At 45.2% G+C, this 16,961-nt stretch overlaps 1 protein-coding gene across 1 annotated transcript in view; it reads left to right on the top strand.

Moving 5' to 3' along the window:
- The window catches only part of MYRIP (myosin VIIA and Rab interacting protein), a 295,832-nt gene extending 283,440 nt beyond the window's left edge, over positions 1-12,392 (top strand). Inside the window, exons 16-18 of the mRNA XM_006893071.1 lie at positions 5,129-5,205; positions 11,894-12,176; positions 12,234-12,392. Of these exons, the coding sequence (XP_006893133.1) occupies positions 5,129-5,205; positions 11,894-12,176; positions 12,234-12,392 (519 nt within the window). The remainder of the gene's footprint in view (positions 1-5,128; positions 5,206-11,893; positions 12,177-12,233) is intronic.
- The last annotated feature ends 4,569 nt before the right edge of the window (positions 12,393-16,961 follow it).

The following is a 16,961-nucleotide window of genomic DNA, read 5'->3' as shown; positions in this document are numbered from 1 at the left end:
ACATAGAAAGAAGTTTGTTATAAAAACTGCCTTACACAGTTTTGGGTGAAGTAATCTCTGCATCTGATGCTGGAGACTAAAGTTCATGGGGTGAATGTCAGGGCGGGGGGCAAGTCTGAAGGGGAAGACAACCAGACAGGAACCCTTCAAGCAGGAGCTGGAAGCCCGGAAGGATGGGCTGAAACCTGTGTCAGTCCTTTTGCCTCTGACCTCAGGACAAGTGTATCCTGCAGACACTGAGCTCTCTCACGGAGCCACATACAGATGTAGTTTGTGAGAAGGCAAACAAAAACTGAAGAGTAGTCCAGGCCAAGTGGAGAGATTTTAGGTCCAACTCAAACAAAAGCCAATGCCATTAGTGGTTTCGCCTCATAGCAGCCCTCCATCGGGTTTCTGGAGCTGAGACTCTTCAGCGGAGGAAGCTGGGCACCTTTCTCATTCACTTGGAGCCAGTGGTAGATTCAAACTTCCAGGGACAGGTATGCAGTTCTTGGTCAGTAAACACCACACGGTACAAACATCACCACCTGAGTGTCAAGCTGCTTTATGTCGAAGATATGAAGTCAGCTAAAAAATAGCTCCTTCCTACCTTCTCTTTTCCAAGTCTCAAAGGAATCTGCCTGGTGGTCCACTCAGTGCAGAAACCTACCAAAAAAAAAGATAATCTGAGAAATGTGGTAGCCATGTTGACACATTACACCACTAACACAAAGGTAGAAGGGGGGAAAAATACATAAACAGAGCCACATAGACAACTTCAAAGCAGGCTATGTGTAGCTGGAGTTTCTAAGGGAGATAAGAGAAGGATAGGATAGGAGAGAATACGTAAGGAAGTAATGAAGAAAACATTCCCAAAAGTAATGAAAACTGTCACCTCACAGACCCATGAAGCTCGGGGAACTTCATGCACAAAACTCTAATGAAACCTGTATCAAAGCCTTGGTGACGGTGGTGGTGGTGTTGTTATGTGCCATCGAGTCTCCTGCGACTCATAGCGACCCTATGTACAACAGCCCTAAACTCTTATCTTAAGCCAACCTTATTGTCTCTGACTCACCTACCCCTATTAACCCAGTCACTGAATCAATCCATCTCATTGAGGGTCTTCCTCTCCTGCTCTGTCCCTCCACCCTCCCAAGCATGATGTCCTTCTCCAAGGACTGGTCCCACCTTACAACATGTCCAAAGTATGTCAGACAGAGCTGCAGAATCCTTGCCTCCAAGGAGCAGCCTGGTTTCACCCTCTCTAGTGTGAACTTGTTTGTTCTCCTAGCAGTCCATGGTATATTCAACACTCTTCTCCAGCACCACAGCTCAAAGGTATCAATTCTCCTTCTATCATCCCTAGTCATTGTCCAGATTTCTATAATAAAATTAATTGAACTATTTTTTTAAAAAAATATTTGAGACAGGCAGGAGAAAAATTAAATAGTTATACATGAGGACATAAGGGTGAGGATGGCAGAGGTTTCTTATTGGGGCAATACACGCAAGAAGAGAGTGGAGCAAGATCTTTAAAGTTCTGGACAAAAAAGAAAACATGTCAGCCTCTAATAACCCCCAAAAATTATCTCTCAGAGAGCAAAGGGAAATAAAGGCATTTCAGATGTACAGAAACAGAAATCCATTCTCACCAGCAAACTCACATGCCAAGAAATGTTAAAAGCAGCCATTCAGGCGGAAGGAAAATAGTATCAGATGAAAACACAAGTCTATTCAAACGAATGAAGAACAAACACAAGGATGGTTACTACGTGGATTAAAAATACAACCTATTTCTCTTAAAAATGTAAGCTGTATTATTAAAAGAGAAGTGGCCATGGTAGAAAAGAAAAGAAAAAGAAGAAGACATTACAAAAGTAAAGTAGATGAGAACAATAGCACAGACTGGGAGAGCAGAAGTGGATGTGTAGATCTGTACCACGTACTGTTTATAAAGTGGTACCAAATACATGAACTGAACACACCCCAGGGACAGCCATTGTTAAGCACTAGACAGTATAGAACAACTTCATCCCTTTTCTTGAGGAGTTTCCCTCCTCCTGCTGTGTCTCAGGAAGCTTCCTTGCCTTTTTGGTTTGACGTGATGACTAGCAGAGCTGCGGGGTAGGACATCTTGTTCAAAGTGACCATCTGTCTTAGTCACCCAGTGCTACCATAATAATAATAATAAAAAAAAAGTCACAAGTGGGTGTCTTTAAAGAACAGAAATTTATTTTCTCATAGTTCAGGACACAAGAAGTCTGAATGTGGGATTTGGTTCTGAGGAGAGGTTGGCTCTTGTATATTACATGTTGTTGCTGTTGTTGTTGTTAGATGCCTCCAGTCAGCGATGACTCACAGCGACGCTGTTAAGGACAGATCTGAACCTTGTCCCATCCTGAGCCATCCTCCCCAACTCTGATAACCTTGAGCCAATTGTTACCTCCACTGGGTCGATCCTTCTTGCTGGTCCTGAGGAGAAAGATGGGCCGTCCCCTCCTGTGCAATCTACCACCTCTGAAAACTCACTGGAGGGTCAGCGATGAGTAGGGTCTGTCTGGATGTCAATGAGTTTAGGGCTTTTACTCTGTTTCAGGCTCTCTGGCAGAACAAAAATAACGACCCATTTCCAAATTGTGTCATATTTCTAGGTATAGGGGTTAGAACCTTCACATTTCTTTTGTCTACTTCCCCCTCCACTTGTCTTTTCGAAGGACGAAGTGAAATCTATAAAATAAGCTCTTAAATGTTTCAGTCCTCCATGAACAATGCAGAAGATGCTGCTTTGAAGGTTACAGCAATATGCGGCTGTCTTTCTCTCTGCCTCTCTCTATCTCACTGCTGTCAAGTCAGAACAGACTCATAACTGACCCTCTGTTGGGTCTTCCAATGTGGTGAATCACACAGGAGGAGACTGTCTGTCTTTGTATCTTCCACCCTGGAAGCCACAGGCAGGTTCAAAGAATCAGAGAGGCGAGGTCTTTGAATTAGCAGTGAAACTCCTTACAGACAGACATACTGTTACATACAACAAACAATTCAAACTATGTCTAGAGGATTTTCTATAATTTCATTTCCAGGTCAATGAGACTACAGTCAAGACCAGATCAGCAGCCCTCACATTAATTCACCATAAACCCCTAAAATTAATAATATGCATTCTCCAAGCTTGTTTCAATCAGAAACACTAAATTATTTCTACTTAGGAAGATTCCAAGAACATCTATTTTTAATTGGGGAGTTGAATGTAATGCTGAGAATGGATCTAGCAATGCCAAGGTCATGTCTGATTGAGGACTATGCACAATTTAACCTGGGGGTTAGGGGGGAGTGTGGAATGTGTTGTTCAGAGCATCCCCTAACCCAATCTTAGAGCAGAAGGCTGTGTGAACAGGGGGGGAGAGAGACCCAAATGCCTCAGATACTCTCTTTGCATGGACTCATCCCATTCCCATGGTGCGAGTCTATGCAGCTCTTGTAACCACAAAGGGAGTTTAATTCTGTAGATACAGGCTCCTGACATGCACTGTCCCAATATAAGCAGGTTGCCTAAGTGGGCTGCCACCATTCCAAGCCAAATTTCATTATAATGGACCAGAGTGTCCGTGACTGTAATCTAATTTCACAAGAACATGGATCTGTACAAAATGAAAAGAGAAACAGCCCATTCAACCTACAGGACAACATCTAGTACCCTGTTAAGTGCCTCCAGTTCATATCCGAAAGGCCTTCCAAGCATTTTCATTGTACAACTACCAGAAATTACTTTGGATGAATAAAGCTTCAATTTCTGCTCCTGGCATTTATAGTAAAGGCTTTTATGTACTTTTATGCTACAATAATTATATCATTCTATCATGCTGTTGTAGTTATATACTGTCAAGTCAGAACTGACTCATAGTTGAAACTCCACCAGGTTTTCGGAGGCAGTAAATCACACGGGAGGAGACTATCCATCCTTCTCCTAGAGCAGCTGGTGGATTTGAACTGCATGCCTTTGGGATTACAGCACAGCTTGCAGCGCAGCTTTTTTTTCTTTTTTTAAAATAAATTTTAATCAAAGTTTACAGAGACTTTGGGTTCCCAGTCATTCATTGTTGTACTTTTCTCCCTGCCCACCCTTCACCCCAATTCACTCTTCTCCTTGAAAAGAAAAAGAAAAATTCTTTCATTGTTATGCAGTCCCACCCCAAGTCCATTCCACCGAATAGCCTTCACTCTGGACTTCTATAATGACAAGAATACCCATTCACATATCCCTTTTAAACAGTTCTCTCCCTCATCTGTTTCAATGGAATATACATCATTCCTCCTTTCCTTCTGTCTTCCCTCAACCCCAGTGTCAGTCCTGTTTTACAACAATGGCCCTATGCAGTATTTGTCCTTTTGTGACTGAGATATTTCACTCAGCTTAATGTCCTCCAGGGTCATCTATTTTGCATAATATCTCATGAGTTCCTTGTTTTTCAGTGCTGCATAGTATTCCATTGTGTGAATATACCAGAGCTTCTCTGTCCATTCGTTTGTTGATGGGCACTTGGGTCATTTCCAGCTCTTTGCTATTGTGAACAAAGCCGCAATAAACATGGGTGTGCATGCAGCACAGCTTTTTAATACGAGACCACCAGGGCTCCCTAATCAGCTTACAGGAGGCAAAACTGAAGAGATGAAAGTTTCAAGGACACGAAAGAAAAGAGCAGGAACCTGGTTGGTTCCACCTCGTCACTCCTAGACATTTCAGAAGAGAGAAGAAAAAGTGAGACATGATCTCTTATCACACACAGTAGTTTGACCCACTGGCTAAGAAAGGCTATTCCTTGGAGAAAGACATCAACCTTGGAAAGGTGGAAGGAAGGAAAAGGAGAGGAAGACCCTCAGCCAGGTAGATTAGCACAGGAACTACAACAATGCGCCTGAGTGTGTCAGAGATTGTGGAGATGACACGGGAGTACAGGGTTCAGATCTGTTGTTCGTAGGGTCGCTATGGGTCATACTCGACTTGATGGTTTCTAACCAGTGTCTGCAGAGAGCTGACAACTCATTCTAGCAAATGGCTTACACACAAAAAAAAAGAATAAGGAGATGTGGGGAGAGGCCACCTACCATGGGCCTGAGGTGCTGACATGCCCTTTGCTGGGCTTGCCAGGAATGCAAGGCCCCAGCCATTGTTTACCTGGCCACGTCTCAGGATTGTATCTGCAATGAGCAACTCTGGAAGGTGAGGTAACGTCTCTCCCCAGACAGCCCTGTTAACTCTCATTATAAAAGCAATGCATTCCCTAAGCACTGGGTTCCTCTCAACACAGAAACACTGCCTGCGTGGACGTCCATCTAGGCCCGCCTGCACTGGCCTGTGGGGTTGGGCAATTGGGGAGTTAGCGTGAACATGAGGCTCTGGCTACCCCTCTTGCCATGAGTAATAATAGAGCCCTTTCTCTGTGACCCAAGAGTCTCCTCTCTGGTTGTCAGCTTCCATAACATGGTGACAGGCTAACTTGTGTGTAAAACCTCGGGCCCTTCTCAGTTCCTGAGAGCAGGAGAGTTAAATGTCACAGGAAGAAACCTGAATTCATTCCTGCCTCTAGAAACTTCCTCGCCACCAGACCTTGAGAGACACAGAAATGGATCCACATTTCCTTCTAACCGCAATCACCATTTAAGAGTTACTAACTCAGGAAAACTTCCTTAAATTCCTTGAGTTAATTCCACTAAGTCTTCAACCCCTTAGAGTCCTGAAACAGTCTTATTTTTATATTTGTTTCATTATTATGTTAGTTTCCTAACTATAACTTTAGATTCCTAACTCCCTGGAAATAAGGAAAAAAATTAACACTGTCATCTCTTTCATTGCCATAGTGTTAGAACTGGCTTATAACTGTCCCTCCAGCGGGTTTTTGGAGGTTATATTCCATATAAGAGATAATTACCTATCTTTCTCCTGCAGAGCCCCGGGTGGATTACAACCTTGACACACAACTTTCCTGATTTTAAAGTGTACAGTATCCTCTTGTTCTGTTCAAACATGTGCTTTTTAATTCATGTGCAGGTTCCATCCCAGCACATTCGTGTGTCTGGAATTTATATCCTTCTCAATGTGATCCTTGTAGAAGGAGGAGTGGCATCCACTTCCATAATAGCTTGCCTCTGGAAACCCTGTGAACCTGGAGAGAGGATGAAAGGCACCCAAGAGTCGAGGACTCTCCTTCATAGGGTCGCTATGAGTTGCCTGCGACTCGACGGCACTTAACAACAACAACAACCTCTAGGTTAGTTAGGAGAGTAGCTCTCTACACAACTCTAGTAGAGCTCCTAGTACAGATTTATTCCTTCTGTCTGAAAGTAGAACACTCCTATGCAACATAAACAGAGAAGGAATAAAGGAAAAAGCAATTGCAATTTTTTGAAAAAATTTATTCATTTATTTAATATTTTTTCCTACTTGCTGTTGTTGTTAAGTGCCGTCAAGTCGCAGGCGACTCATAGCGACCCTATGAAGGAGAGTCCTGTATGCTTGGGTGTCTCTCATTCTCTCTCCAGGTTCATAGGGTTTCCTGAGGCAAGCTATTACGGAAGTGGAGGCCATTCCTTCTTCCAAGCTTGTTTTAATTGGGGAGCTCCACCCCACTGTAATTTATAAAATTTAATACAAATTTGAACAAATTCTATTTTCCTCACCCCCCCCACCCATCAAATTGTACAACCCACTGATTAATCCTCCCTTCCCCCTGCACATCCACATCCTTCTGCTTCTAGACTCTCCCACCCCTCCTGTGCAGTTTCTTTACAATGGGGAAATGTTTGGAGCATTTTCTTAGCTACAACATAGATCTTTATAGAAGCAGACTGCCACATTTTCCTCCCCTGGAGTAGCTGGTGGACTCAGATTTCCAACCTTCCAGAATCAGCAGTCAAATGCTTAACCTCTGAGTTAAGGCTCCGGCCTAGAGTTATGCTGTCAAGTTGGAACCGGCTCTTAGCTGACCATCCAGCAGATTTTCAGAAGCTGTAAATTGCGTGGGAGTTTATTATCCATCTTTCTCCCACAGAGCAGTTGATGGGTTCAAACTGCATGCCTTTGGGTTGACAGTACAATTCCTTACCACTAGTCCAAAGTTCTAAAGAATAAAGATGTCAGTCTAGATACTCAAGTGTGCCTAACCCAGGCCACAGTCTTCACAATTACTTGCTATAGATCAGAGAACTGGCCAGTGAGGCAAGGATTTTGAAGCTCCATCTCACATACCTTGATTACATGGCCAAGAGGTCCTTGGGGAAAGACATCTGGCTTGGAAGGGTAGAAGGACAGTGTAGGAGAGGAAGACACCAGATGAGATGGAATGACAGGATAACTGGGGCAATGGGACTTGGTGTGTCAGAGTCAGTGAGACTGGCTCAGGACAGGGCAGGGTTCAGAGCTGTTGTGCATATGATCACTGAATCACAGGCAACTGGATGGCACCTAACAGTAACAACAGGCCGCCAGAGCTCTCTAACCTAGGGATTGTTGTGTACCATCAAGTCAGAACTGACCCATAGCTGAATCTCCGGTAGGTTTTCAGAGGCAGTTAATTGCATGGGAGGAGATTACCCATTCTTCTCCCGTGGAGCAGCTGGTGGGATTCAAACCGTGTGCTTTTAGGATTGCAGCGCAGCTTCTTGCCATTAGGCCACACCAGAGCTTCCTCTGGATTAGGTGCATTAACTTGGGTCCTTTGAAAAACGGGACGGAATTAGATGTACAAGAGGTTAATTGAGGAGAACACCTGTGAGGGAAAGGAGTGGAGGAGGTGAGGGAGAGAGGATGGAGGCAGGGTGAATCTGCGTCTTAGACTGCAGGGCACAGAGAGAACGCTCTCCGGGGCCAAAGGAGGGCCCATGTCACCGCCACGCCTGGGCGACGTCCCATACCTGTCGGGAACAGGCCTGCATCAGGACCAGCCTCGCCCTCCGCCCCTGGCTGGGAGCAGCCTGTGCGAAGCAGCGTGGTCTCCGCAGGATGCAGCGCTGTATTCCAAGAACAGCAGCTGGAGCTGTCAGACGGGCGCTGAAGCAGGAGATCTGAGCACATTTTCATGTTACGGAGGCGTCAGGACCCCAGGTTCTCACCAGATAGCAGATTCATTAGCGGATAAAAGAAACAGCTGCACAAAACCCACACTGCAGTCATTGAAGGCAAACTGCTAGGGGCGCTGCGGGCTACGTCACAGTGTCCTTTGTGAGGGGTCAGGAAAAGCAGCTCCTGCGGCTCAGAGCCAGGCACAGCTGATCCTCCTGCCTAGGTGGTATGTTGTCATTTTGTAGACAGGGATTTATCACCCCCCCCCCCAGCTGCGGCTCTCTTTGTCTTAACTGCTGCAAAGCTTACAGCCCAATTTGTGGTCTGCTTCTCCTTTTTGAGGCTACCCTTTTAAAAACCCTTCTATTCTTACCTTTCCAGTGGCCTGGTCCGCAGGGAGTTGCCCTGCTAACCTGAGCCTCTCTGACGATTCAAATCCACTAGCAATCCTGAGGGGAGGAACGGTGGGCGGTCTCCTCCCGTGCAATGTATAGCCTCCCAGAGCCTATGGAGGGTCAGCGAGGAGTCGATTCTTGACTCAACAGCAATGAGTGAATGAGTGATTATCCCTGTAGTCAATGCTGCTGTCGGGTGCAAGTGATTGAAACCTTCTGGAAGATAGGGAACAGCCTCCTTCAGTTATCCTGGTTCCATTTAGCATTCAAAGTACCAGACTGGACTTTGGTTTATTGGTTTAGAATCCTTTTGTATGTGAATCACACCCTTTAGTACTAAGAGAAGTTGAATGAATGGCAGCCACAATTTTTCAAAAAGGGAAACTAAGTGAAATGAAGAGAATTTTGAAAAGTCAGTTTGTGCTTCACACTGAAAATCCATCTCAATTTGGACGAGCCACACTTCCAGGTCTTAAGGGCCACACATGGCTACTGGCTCCTGTATTGGACAGGAATGGTCAACACACAGACTGTGAGTGACCAGAGATTCAGAAGATATAATCATGATGCCTCCAATGGGGATTTATAGTGGATGATAGAAGACGATAGAAGAAGTATCTGAGGTGTTTTTGTTTGTTTTGTTTTGTTCTATCTTTATTGTTGTTATTGAGTACCTAGGAGTCAGAACCAGCTCATGACTGGCTTTTCAGGGGCAAGAAATTGCACAGGGGTTGACTGCCCGTCTTTCTTCCACAGAGCAGTTGGTGGATTCAAACCACATATCTTTGTGTTGGCAGCCTGATTCCTTATCACTAAGCCACTACACAGATCTCCTTTCTAGCTTTAAGAAAGGATGAATCCTTCTGACCGAAGCAATGACCATGAGAATTCTAAGTTTTCTGCTATATTTAAAAAAAAAAAAAATCCTCTGTTTCTTTTCCTTCACTAAGGAGATCTGGTAGCACAGTACACAGGATGTTGGGCTGCTAGCTAAAAGGTCAGTGGTTCAAATTCACTAGCTGCTTCATAGGAGAAAGACAGGTATGCTCCTCCCACAAAGATTCACAGCCTGGGGGAACCCCATTGGATGCTGGTGAGGAGTCAGAATGGACTAAACGGTTTGGGGGAATCCTTCTGAGACGATAATACAAAATGCTTATGCTACCTACTAAGAGGGAACAAACGGAAGACGTACATTCCTTATTCTGTATTTCATCTTGAGATGTCTCTAAGACATAATGTTGTTATTGTCGATGTGTGTGTACTCCATAGCTGACCCCTCTGGTGGGTTTTCAGAGGCATTTAATCACTTGGGAGGAGATTGCCCATCCTTCTCCCATGGAGCAGGGGGTGACCTCGAACCACGTGTCTTTGGGATTGCAGTGCAGCTTCTTGCCACTAAGCCACCAGAGCTACACAAAGCTATAAATCCAAAGAATAGAGAGAAATTTTAATCAACATATGAACAATGAAAATATCACACTTTCCTTGTTTAGGAACCATTTCTAAAACCTTATACCTTAGTTTGGATAAGAAAAGTGTTTTTCACTTTAAGATTGGAAGACTAAAATGTGCTTAGATTACTATGAGGTATGAATTTAAGTTTTCAGGCAAGTTATTTAACCACAGAAAAGTTATTTCATTTCCCCATATGTTAAATGAATTTATCTGCTTCACTCAATGACTGAGATAAAAAATATTTTAAAAAAAGCTTTGCAACAGGCAATTGGTGAGCATAATAAATTGTACATATTGTCATTGTTAATCACAAAGGCTATTCAAGCTAAAGCTGTCTAACCTGGGATCCCTCAGTGCATGGATGAAATATCGGGGTGGGGGGAACCCTATAATTGGAAGAAAAAAATCACACCTGTGTTTTCACTAACCTCTGGGAGGTTAGGTCAAATCTGGGAGTCTGATGGCTTACTTAGTGGTATGGAATTGTGCTGCCAACACAAACGTACATGGTTCAAATCCACCAGGTGCTTCAGGAAGAAAGATGGGTAATCAACTCCTATTTGAGGTACTTCATCTGAAAACCCTCTGGAGGATCAACTATGGGTTAGTTCCGATTTGGTGGCACACAGCAACAACAACTAAGTGAAATTTCACATTTATTAAGGAAGCCTAGTGGTGCTGCAAGTTAAACATCTGGGCTGCTGGCTGAAAAGTTGACTCTAACCCATCAGCTGTTTTATAGGATAAAGGTGGGACAATCTCCTTTGGTATAGGAATTATAGCCTCAAAACCCCTCCGGGGAAAGTCAGCTCTATCCTGTAGGGTGGCTGTGAGTTTAAATCCACCTTAGCAATGTTGGAATTTTTTGTGGGTTTGTTTTTGTTTTTTGTTATGCGTGTAGGCAACATCACAGTAGCACTAGAAGAATCTGTCGTTCTGCATCCATAAAAGTCACAGGTATTTCATATTACATTTTTAGTGCCAAAATCTCAAAATAGCTTTCATGCTTATGACTTTTTAAAATGATCAGTTATTGGACTCACTGATAAACCTTATTGATGCATTAATCAGTTCTTGTGTGTTAAATGTGTTTTTAATTTCAGTATAATTGATTTTTCCTTTGTATTTTCAGCAATATTCAGGGAAAGGATTTCACAAGCTTCACAAGACTTCTAGGCATCAAAAAAAGTATGAAGACTCTAACTTGTCTTGGCTTCCAGAAAGCCAACCACGTTTGCTAACTTGAGTACCTGCCTGGGTAAGCCCATTCCTAGGGCCCATTTTATGGTTTTTTTTCTGAGCTTAAAAGTGTTTGCCTTGCTATGAAGACATTGCAGTGCTTGGCTGGCTCTTTATCGTGTAATCTGTTTGCGGAGTTCCTCTTCCTGCCATATCTGACATCTAACCTGTTCAAGGCTGTGTGTTCAACCTTGAGTGTTACATAGGCGGGTGTCCCGGCATGTTAGCTGACACATCCTATGACCCCCACTAGATGCCCCATACCTGCGAGGGCAACGATTCTCAAATAAATCCCGGATCAGCATCTGCATCACCTGGGAGTTTGTTTGAATTGTAAAGTCAAGGGTTAGCTTCGAGACAGGTGCATGCCCAAGTTTGAGGGCCTCGCTCTGGGGAGCCAGAGGTCACAGAGAACGGAGGGCGACTGTCACCTCTGATTTTAAATGCAGACCAAAGTGAGTGGGGTTTAGGTGGCTTATGCGTAAGGAACTGCACTGCCAACCCAAAGAACACCGGTTCGAATCCACCAGTTGCAGAGGCTGTAAACTAGGCTCAGGCTAGGCTAGGCTCAGGCGATTTACTCCTTTGAAAATCCGCTGGAGGGTCAGCTGTGGGTTCCGACTTGATGGTTCTCAACAACAGGTGTCGAGGTTTACTTGCATTAATAGGGGGTTCGAGGGTGATTGATGGGGTACTCTTCCAGCCCCCCCCTCCACGCTAGACTACGACTACATTACGGGACTCTGCCCTCTTCCTCTAAAAGGGAGCCGAGGGGAAGAGGAGACCAGAGGGTGCGGGAACCACGGCCAACGGCCGCCGGTCCCCCATCAGCCGCAGCCATCGCGATCCCTACGAGCCGGAGAGCCCCGCCTCCTGCACGCCCTCCCGTCACGCCCTCCCGTCACGTCTCGGGCCGCTCACGCAATCGGGCGCAGCGCCTGCCGGGAATTGTGGTCCCGGAAGTCCAGCCGACTCCAGGCTTCTTCGGGTGTCTCTCGCCTCCGGAAAACTACAAGTCCCAGGACTCCAAGCGCGGGGCCGATTACGTATGAGGGGCGGCGGGAGCGGCTAAATAGTCTCCACCGGCCATTTTGCGGGAGAAGCCGCAGCGCCGCCTCTTTGCTCGCGTCGTCTCCTCCTTCATTGCCACTGCCGCCTCTTCCTGCCTCCTCCCGGCTTCCGCCGCCGCAGACGCTCCCGTCGGATCCCAAGCTCGGGACGAAGCTTCTCGCCTGATTCGCTTCCCCTTTTCTCGCCAGTGAAGCGTCCTGACACGGTGATCGGGCGGGCCCCGCAGGCATTTTATCCGCTCACCGTCCTCACACTAGTATCGCATGTCCACTATCCAGAACCTCCAATCTTTCGGTAAGATCCGCCCCGCGCGCGCCCCGGGCTGCCCGCCGGCAGCATCACCCCCCACCCCCCTCCTGCACCCCGAGTGGGCTTTGTCTCGGTGCCCGGAAAATGGCGACCGGGTCCCCGGCGACCCCCCGCCAGCAGCTCTCCCCGCCCCGCGACCCCGATCCCCCCACCCGGACCCGGCTGGCGACCCCGGCGCGTCCCCTGCCCTGCCCTTGACCCCGGGGCCCCCGATGGGGACGCGGCCGGCTCGGGGCGGCGGGGGCGGGGAACCCCGGGGTCCGCGTCCAGGAGCTCTGGGCGCAGTTCTGAGTCGCGTTTCGGGGACCCCCCCCCGATCTGTCCCCCACGTCTGCGGGGTGGCTGCTGAATGCGATGCTCTCTGCAGCCTTCCCAGCTTTGTGCGTGTAGATTATGCACATGGGTGTGTTGGGGGCCCAGCGGTGCGCTGTCCCCCGCGAGGGGCCGGGAGGTGATGGGGATGACGCACATTTTTATGATGCTGCAAACGGAGGTGTTTAAAAATGTCCTCGCGGCCCGTGGAGGCCCGGGGGCCCTGCATCTCGATCCTCCGTGTTCGAGTCCCCGGAGGTTTGATGGGAACCCCCAAGCCGGTGCTTCGTCCCTCCAGGAAAGCAGGGGCCCTAGCACCGACTTTACTGACCGGAGCCCTAGCACCGACTTTACTGACCTGGGGCCCTAGCACCGTCTTTACCGACGGGGGCCCTAGCACCATCTTGACCGACTGCCTCTTTACGCCGAGTACTTTGTGGCTGGAAATCTTTAACAGGTCTTATTTATTGTTTTTCTTTTGTGTTTTTTCTTTTTTTCTCTGCAGACCCCTTTGCTGATGCAACTAAGGGTGACGACTTACTCCCGGCAGGGACTGAGGATTACATTCATATAAGGATCCAGCAACGGAACGGCCGGAAGACGCTGACAACTGTGCAGGGCATTGCGGATGATTATGACAAAAAGAAACTTGTGAAAGCTTTCAAAAAGGTAAACACCCCCACCCCCCAGAGGAAATGATGATGCAGCTGTCCCATTTGTGGGTGCAGACCTGGAAACTGAACGGTCATACAAGTCACACCATTTGACTTGAATGTGTTGGTGAGGATGGAAATGAGTGGATCCCGGAAAAGGCTTTGTTCATTCTTGAGGTGAATGTCCAGTGATTTGGTGATTCTCCCAGTTTGGAAGTCTTTAAATTTTACATGGTTTCAAACAAACAGTGAAACCTCATAAAATAATAAGTATTTTGCCTTTGCCACTTTATATGTTTGAGTCTTACATGCCCTGCGGATTTATTTTTAAATGAACTTGGTGGCTTAGGGATTATAAGGAGGGACAAGATCTCTCTCTTAAATATTTAAAAGCAAATGTAACCAAGTGGTGTTCATCTTATGGTGGTCGTCTGAAACCACATCATCATTTGGTTTTATTCATGTGGTGGTTTTACGTCCTTCCCCAGAAATTTGCCTGTAATGGGACTGTGATTGAGCATCGCGAGTACGGGGAGGTTATTCAGCTTCAAGGTGACCAAAGGAAGAACATTTGCCAGTTTCTCTTGGAGGTGAGTAAACAAAGCCATCTGCATGCAACCTTGAGATTTCTTCTGAAATTTTTTTTAAAGACAATGCATTCTCCTATGACTTACAAAATTGGGCTTGATTTGAGAAGAGAGGGACTTTTTCCAGGGTTTTTTGTTTTGTTTTGTTTTTTCCTTAAAGTGACCTGAGAGTTTTGGTGTCTGTCAAAGTGTTTGTTGGAACATAGAAGTTCTTAAGTATTCTGAGTTATAGGTAACGCTCCAGATAATACGTGTTACAATAAACAGTGATTCTTTTTTCAATGACTGACCCACACTAATCTTGATTTTAACTACAGATCGGCATTGTCAAGGAGGAACAGCTTAAGGTTCATGGATTCTAAAATGAACCTAAACACCTGGAGAATTTCTTGAATACTTTTGTTCTCTGCTCCAAGTTTGGCTGCCTTGTGAAATGATTCTCTGCAGTAAAAGGACTTTTCATTTATTTAATCATCCAAACTCCCGTTCACATCTGCATGATTCCAGAAAACACGGGGTATGTAGGCTAGTAACACATAAGAAGATTGCAGTAAGATGGTAACAAAACCCCGCATTCATCTTAACATGTTTCCAATGGAAAAGATTTTGTTTTGAGTGTTTATTGTTTAGTTTATTACTTTTCACTTGATTAAATGTATTTTTGTTGTATTAAAACCCTGTATGTTGTAGCTTAACAATAAAAAGAATATGTCTGAATAATTTTGTGAGAAGTCATGCTTCCAGGTCTAAGCAAATAAGATACACATACACACTTTCTAGTTCGTAATTGGATTTTCATTCAGAAAAGGATCTTAATTAGTTGCAGCTGCTGTTAAACACAGGGATGGAGCCTTTGTTGTATGTAAACTTGTGTGGCTTGTATTTTTCATTTACCGACATGATTATGAGCTCTGTCAGAATCACTGTTTCACTCAGGTCACAGTGTAGGAGAATGCAGAGCTGAGGGGTAGGTCTAAACTTACATGTACTTTAATTGGTCCTGTCAGAAAATGGACTCGTGACAATATCCTGTCAAGAGTTGGTGGGTGGTATCACTGGTAAACAACATGCCTCTCGAAACTGAACTTTGAGAAAAAATAGTTATAAAAAGGCTTCAGGTATTGTTCATAGGGACACTCACAGCCATCAACGACATTACTGGAGTTCTGTTGAAAACCCAGAAGGATCAGGGTTGGAATTCCAGCATAGAGCTTCCAGACAGAAAATTATGTTATCTGTTCACAATAAAATAACATGCTGTGACAGGTTTGGAAGCAGGAGTGGCATCCACTTCCTAAATAACATGCCTGCAGAAACTCTATGAACTTTGATAAATGTCATAGTTGTAGAGGGGCTTCAGGCCTTTTTTTAATAGGGTTGCTATGACTCGTGCTTGGCTCAGGGCAATCTATATCAAAATAGGGGTACGTAGTTGACCAAAAGGAAGTGGTTGATAATACAGGGTGTCTTAGTTCTCTAGTGATGCTTCACTTGGGGTTCTATTAAGTGTATTTTCTGAACAGTTAAGGTTAGAAGTCCAAACGTGGTGTCAGCCCTTGGAGAGAGTCTGGTCTTTGTACCTCATGTCCGGGAGCTCTGTAGCACAAAGGTCTGGGTCTAAAGCCTGCACCTGACGATATTTCGATATTTCTTGGTTCTGCGTAAGTTTTCTTCTGCTTTAGAAGCCACACCCTAGGAAGCTTCTGTAACTGATAACAACTCACCCTTAAATCTTTTAATCTATTTGGCTTATCATTATTATGTATTAAATCATTACAGTGCATGGTATTTGGGAGGGAGAGATTCAATCTTTGACAAATGGAGAAAAGGTAACAATTTGTAGGGTTTTGTTTTTTTTTTTAATTTTACTATTTTTACTTGTACCATCAAATCAGATCTGACTGGTACAGGAAGATTGCCCCTTCCTTTTCCAGCAGAGCATCTGGTGGCTTTGAACCGGGTACCTCTGGGATTGCAGTGCAGCATCTTGCCACTAGGCCACCAGAGCTCCCTAATTTGTAGTTCTTACAAGGTGACTTCATCAGATGTCGGCTTTGGCTTTTTTAAATTATGGGTTATTTGCTTAGCTATATAATCTATTAAAACCAATTGGCAAACACGGGAAAAAAGCATCCCCGAGTGTCACTATGAGAGGCAAGTGGTCCACTGCACTGCCCCCACCAGTCCTCTGCTGATAGTCCTTTCAGGAGGGAGGAACTGGAGACCAGCTCCCAGAGTTGTCAGTTTATCTCCCAGCGGATGGGCATTTGCCTGAAGATGGTCGCAAAGTTGGGAAATAATCCACTCTGACCAATAGATGGGAGAAATCTTCCACTTACTTGAGAAACCCTCCCTTACCTACAGCTTGTCATCATTCTACCTTTAGTTAGAGGACGATAAATAAAAAGAACCTCTGCAAATTACAGAGCAGAGTTAACACTTTCAGAATGAAAGTTTTAGAATTACTTGTATAAAAGTTTGTAACGTCGGTGATATGTAAGTTACCCACCGCTGTAAATCGCACAGGTTTCTGTTGATAACATTAATTGATAGCCATCCAAGCATTGTCCAAATACATCTGCTGAGCACTAAGCCAGTCCTCAAAAATTTTTAAGATGAGACCTAGTTAGAGGACCTAAAATGGGAGGAAGAGGGCCTGGAACTTCTTGCCGAAAGATGCAGCTCTTGATGGCTCTGACACGAATGAGGCATGGGATTGTGGTCAGCCTGCACCTCTGCTGTGGAATGAGGGGCAGTGAGCCCCAAGACCTCAAGGGCTCTATGCTTGGAACAAGAGCAGACCCCTAGCCCTCTCCCTTACTGCAAAACAAAACAAAACAAAACAAAAACCAACACCATTTCTTTGAAAGCTTAGAGTCTGAGAACAAGGCTAATTCTT

This window comes from Elephantulus edwardii, unplaced genomic scaffold (assembly GCF_000299155.1).
Source record: "Elephantulus edwardii isolate Elephantulus edwardi_28Jun2011 unplaced genomic scaffold, EleEdw1.0 scaffold00121, whole genome shotgun sequence".
Lineage (NCBI taxonomy): Eukaryota > Metazoa > Chordata > Mammalia > Macroscelidea > Macroscelididae > Elephantulus > Elephantulus edwardii.
The sequence above is the reverse complement of the archived record's forward strand: the minus strand, read 5'-3'. Positions and strand labels throughout refer to the sequence as shown.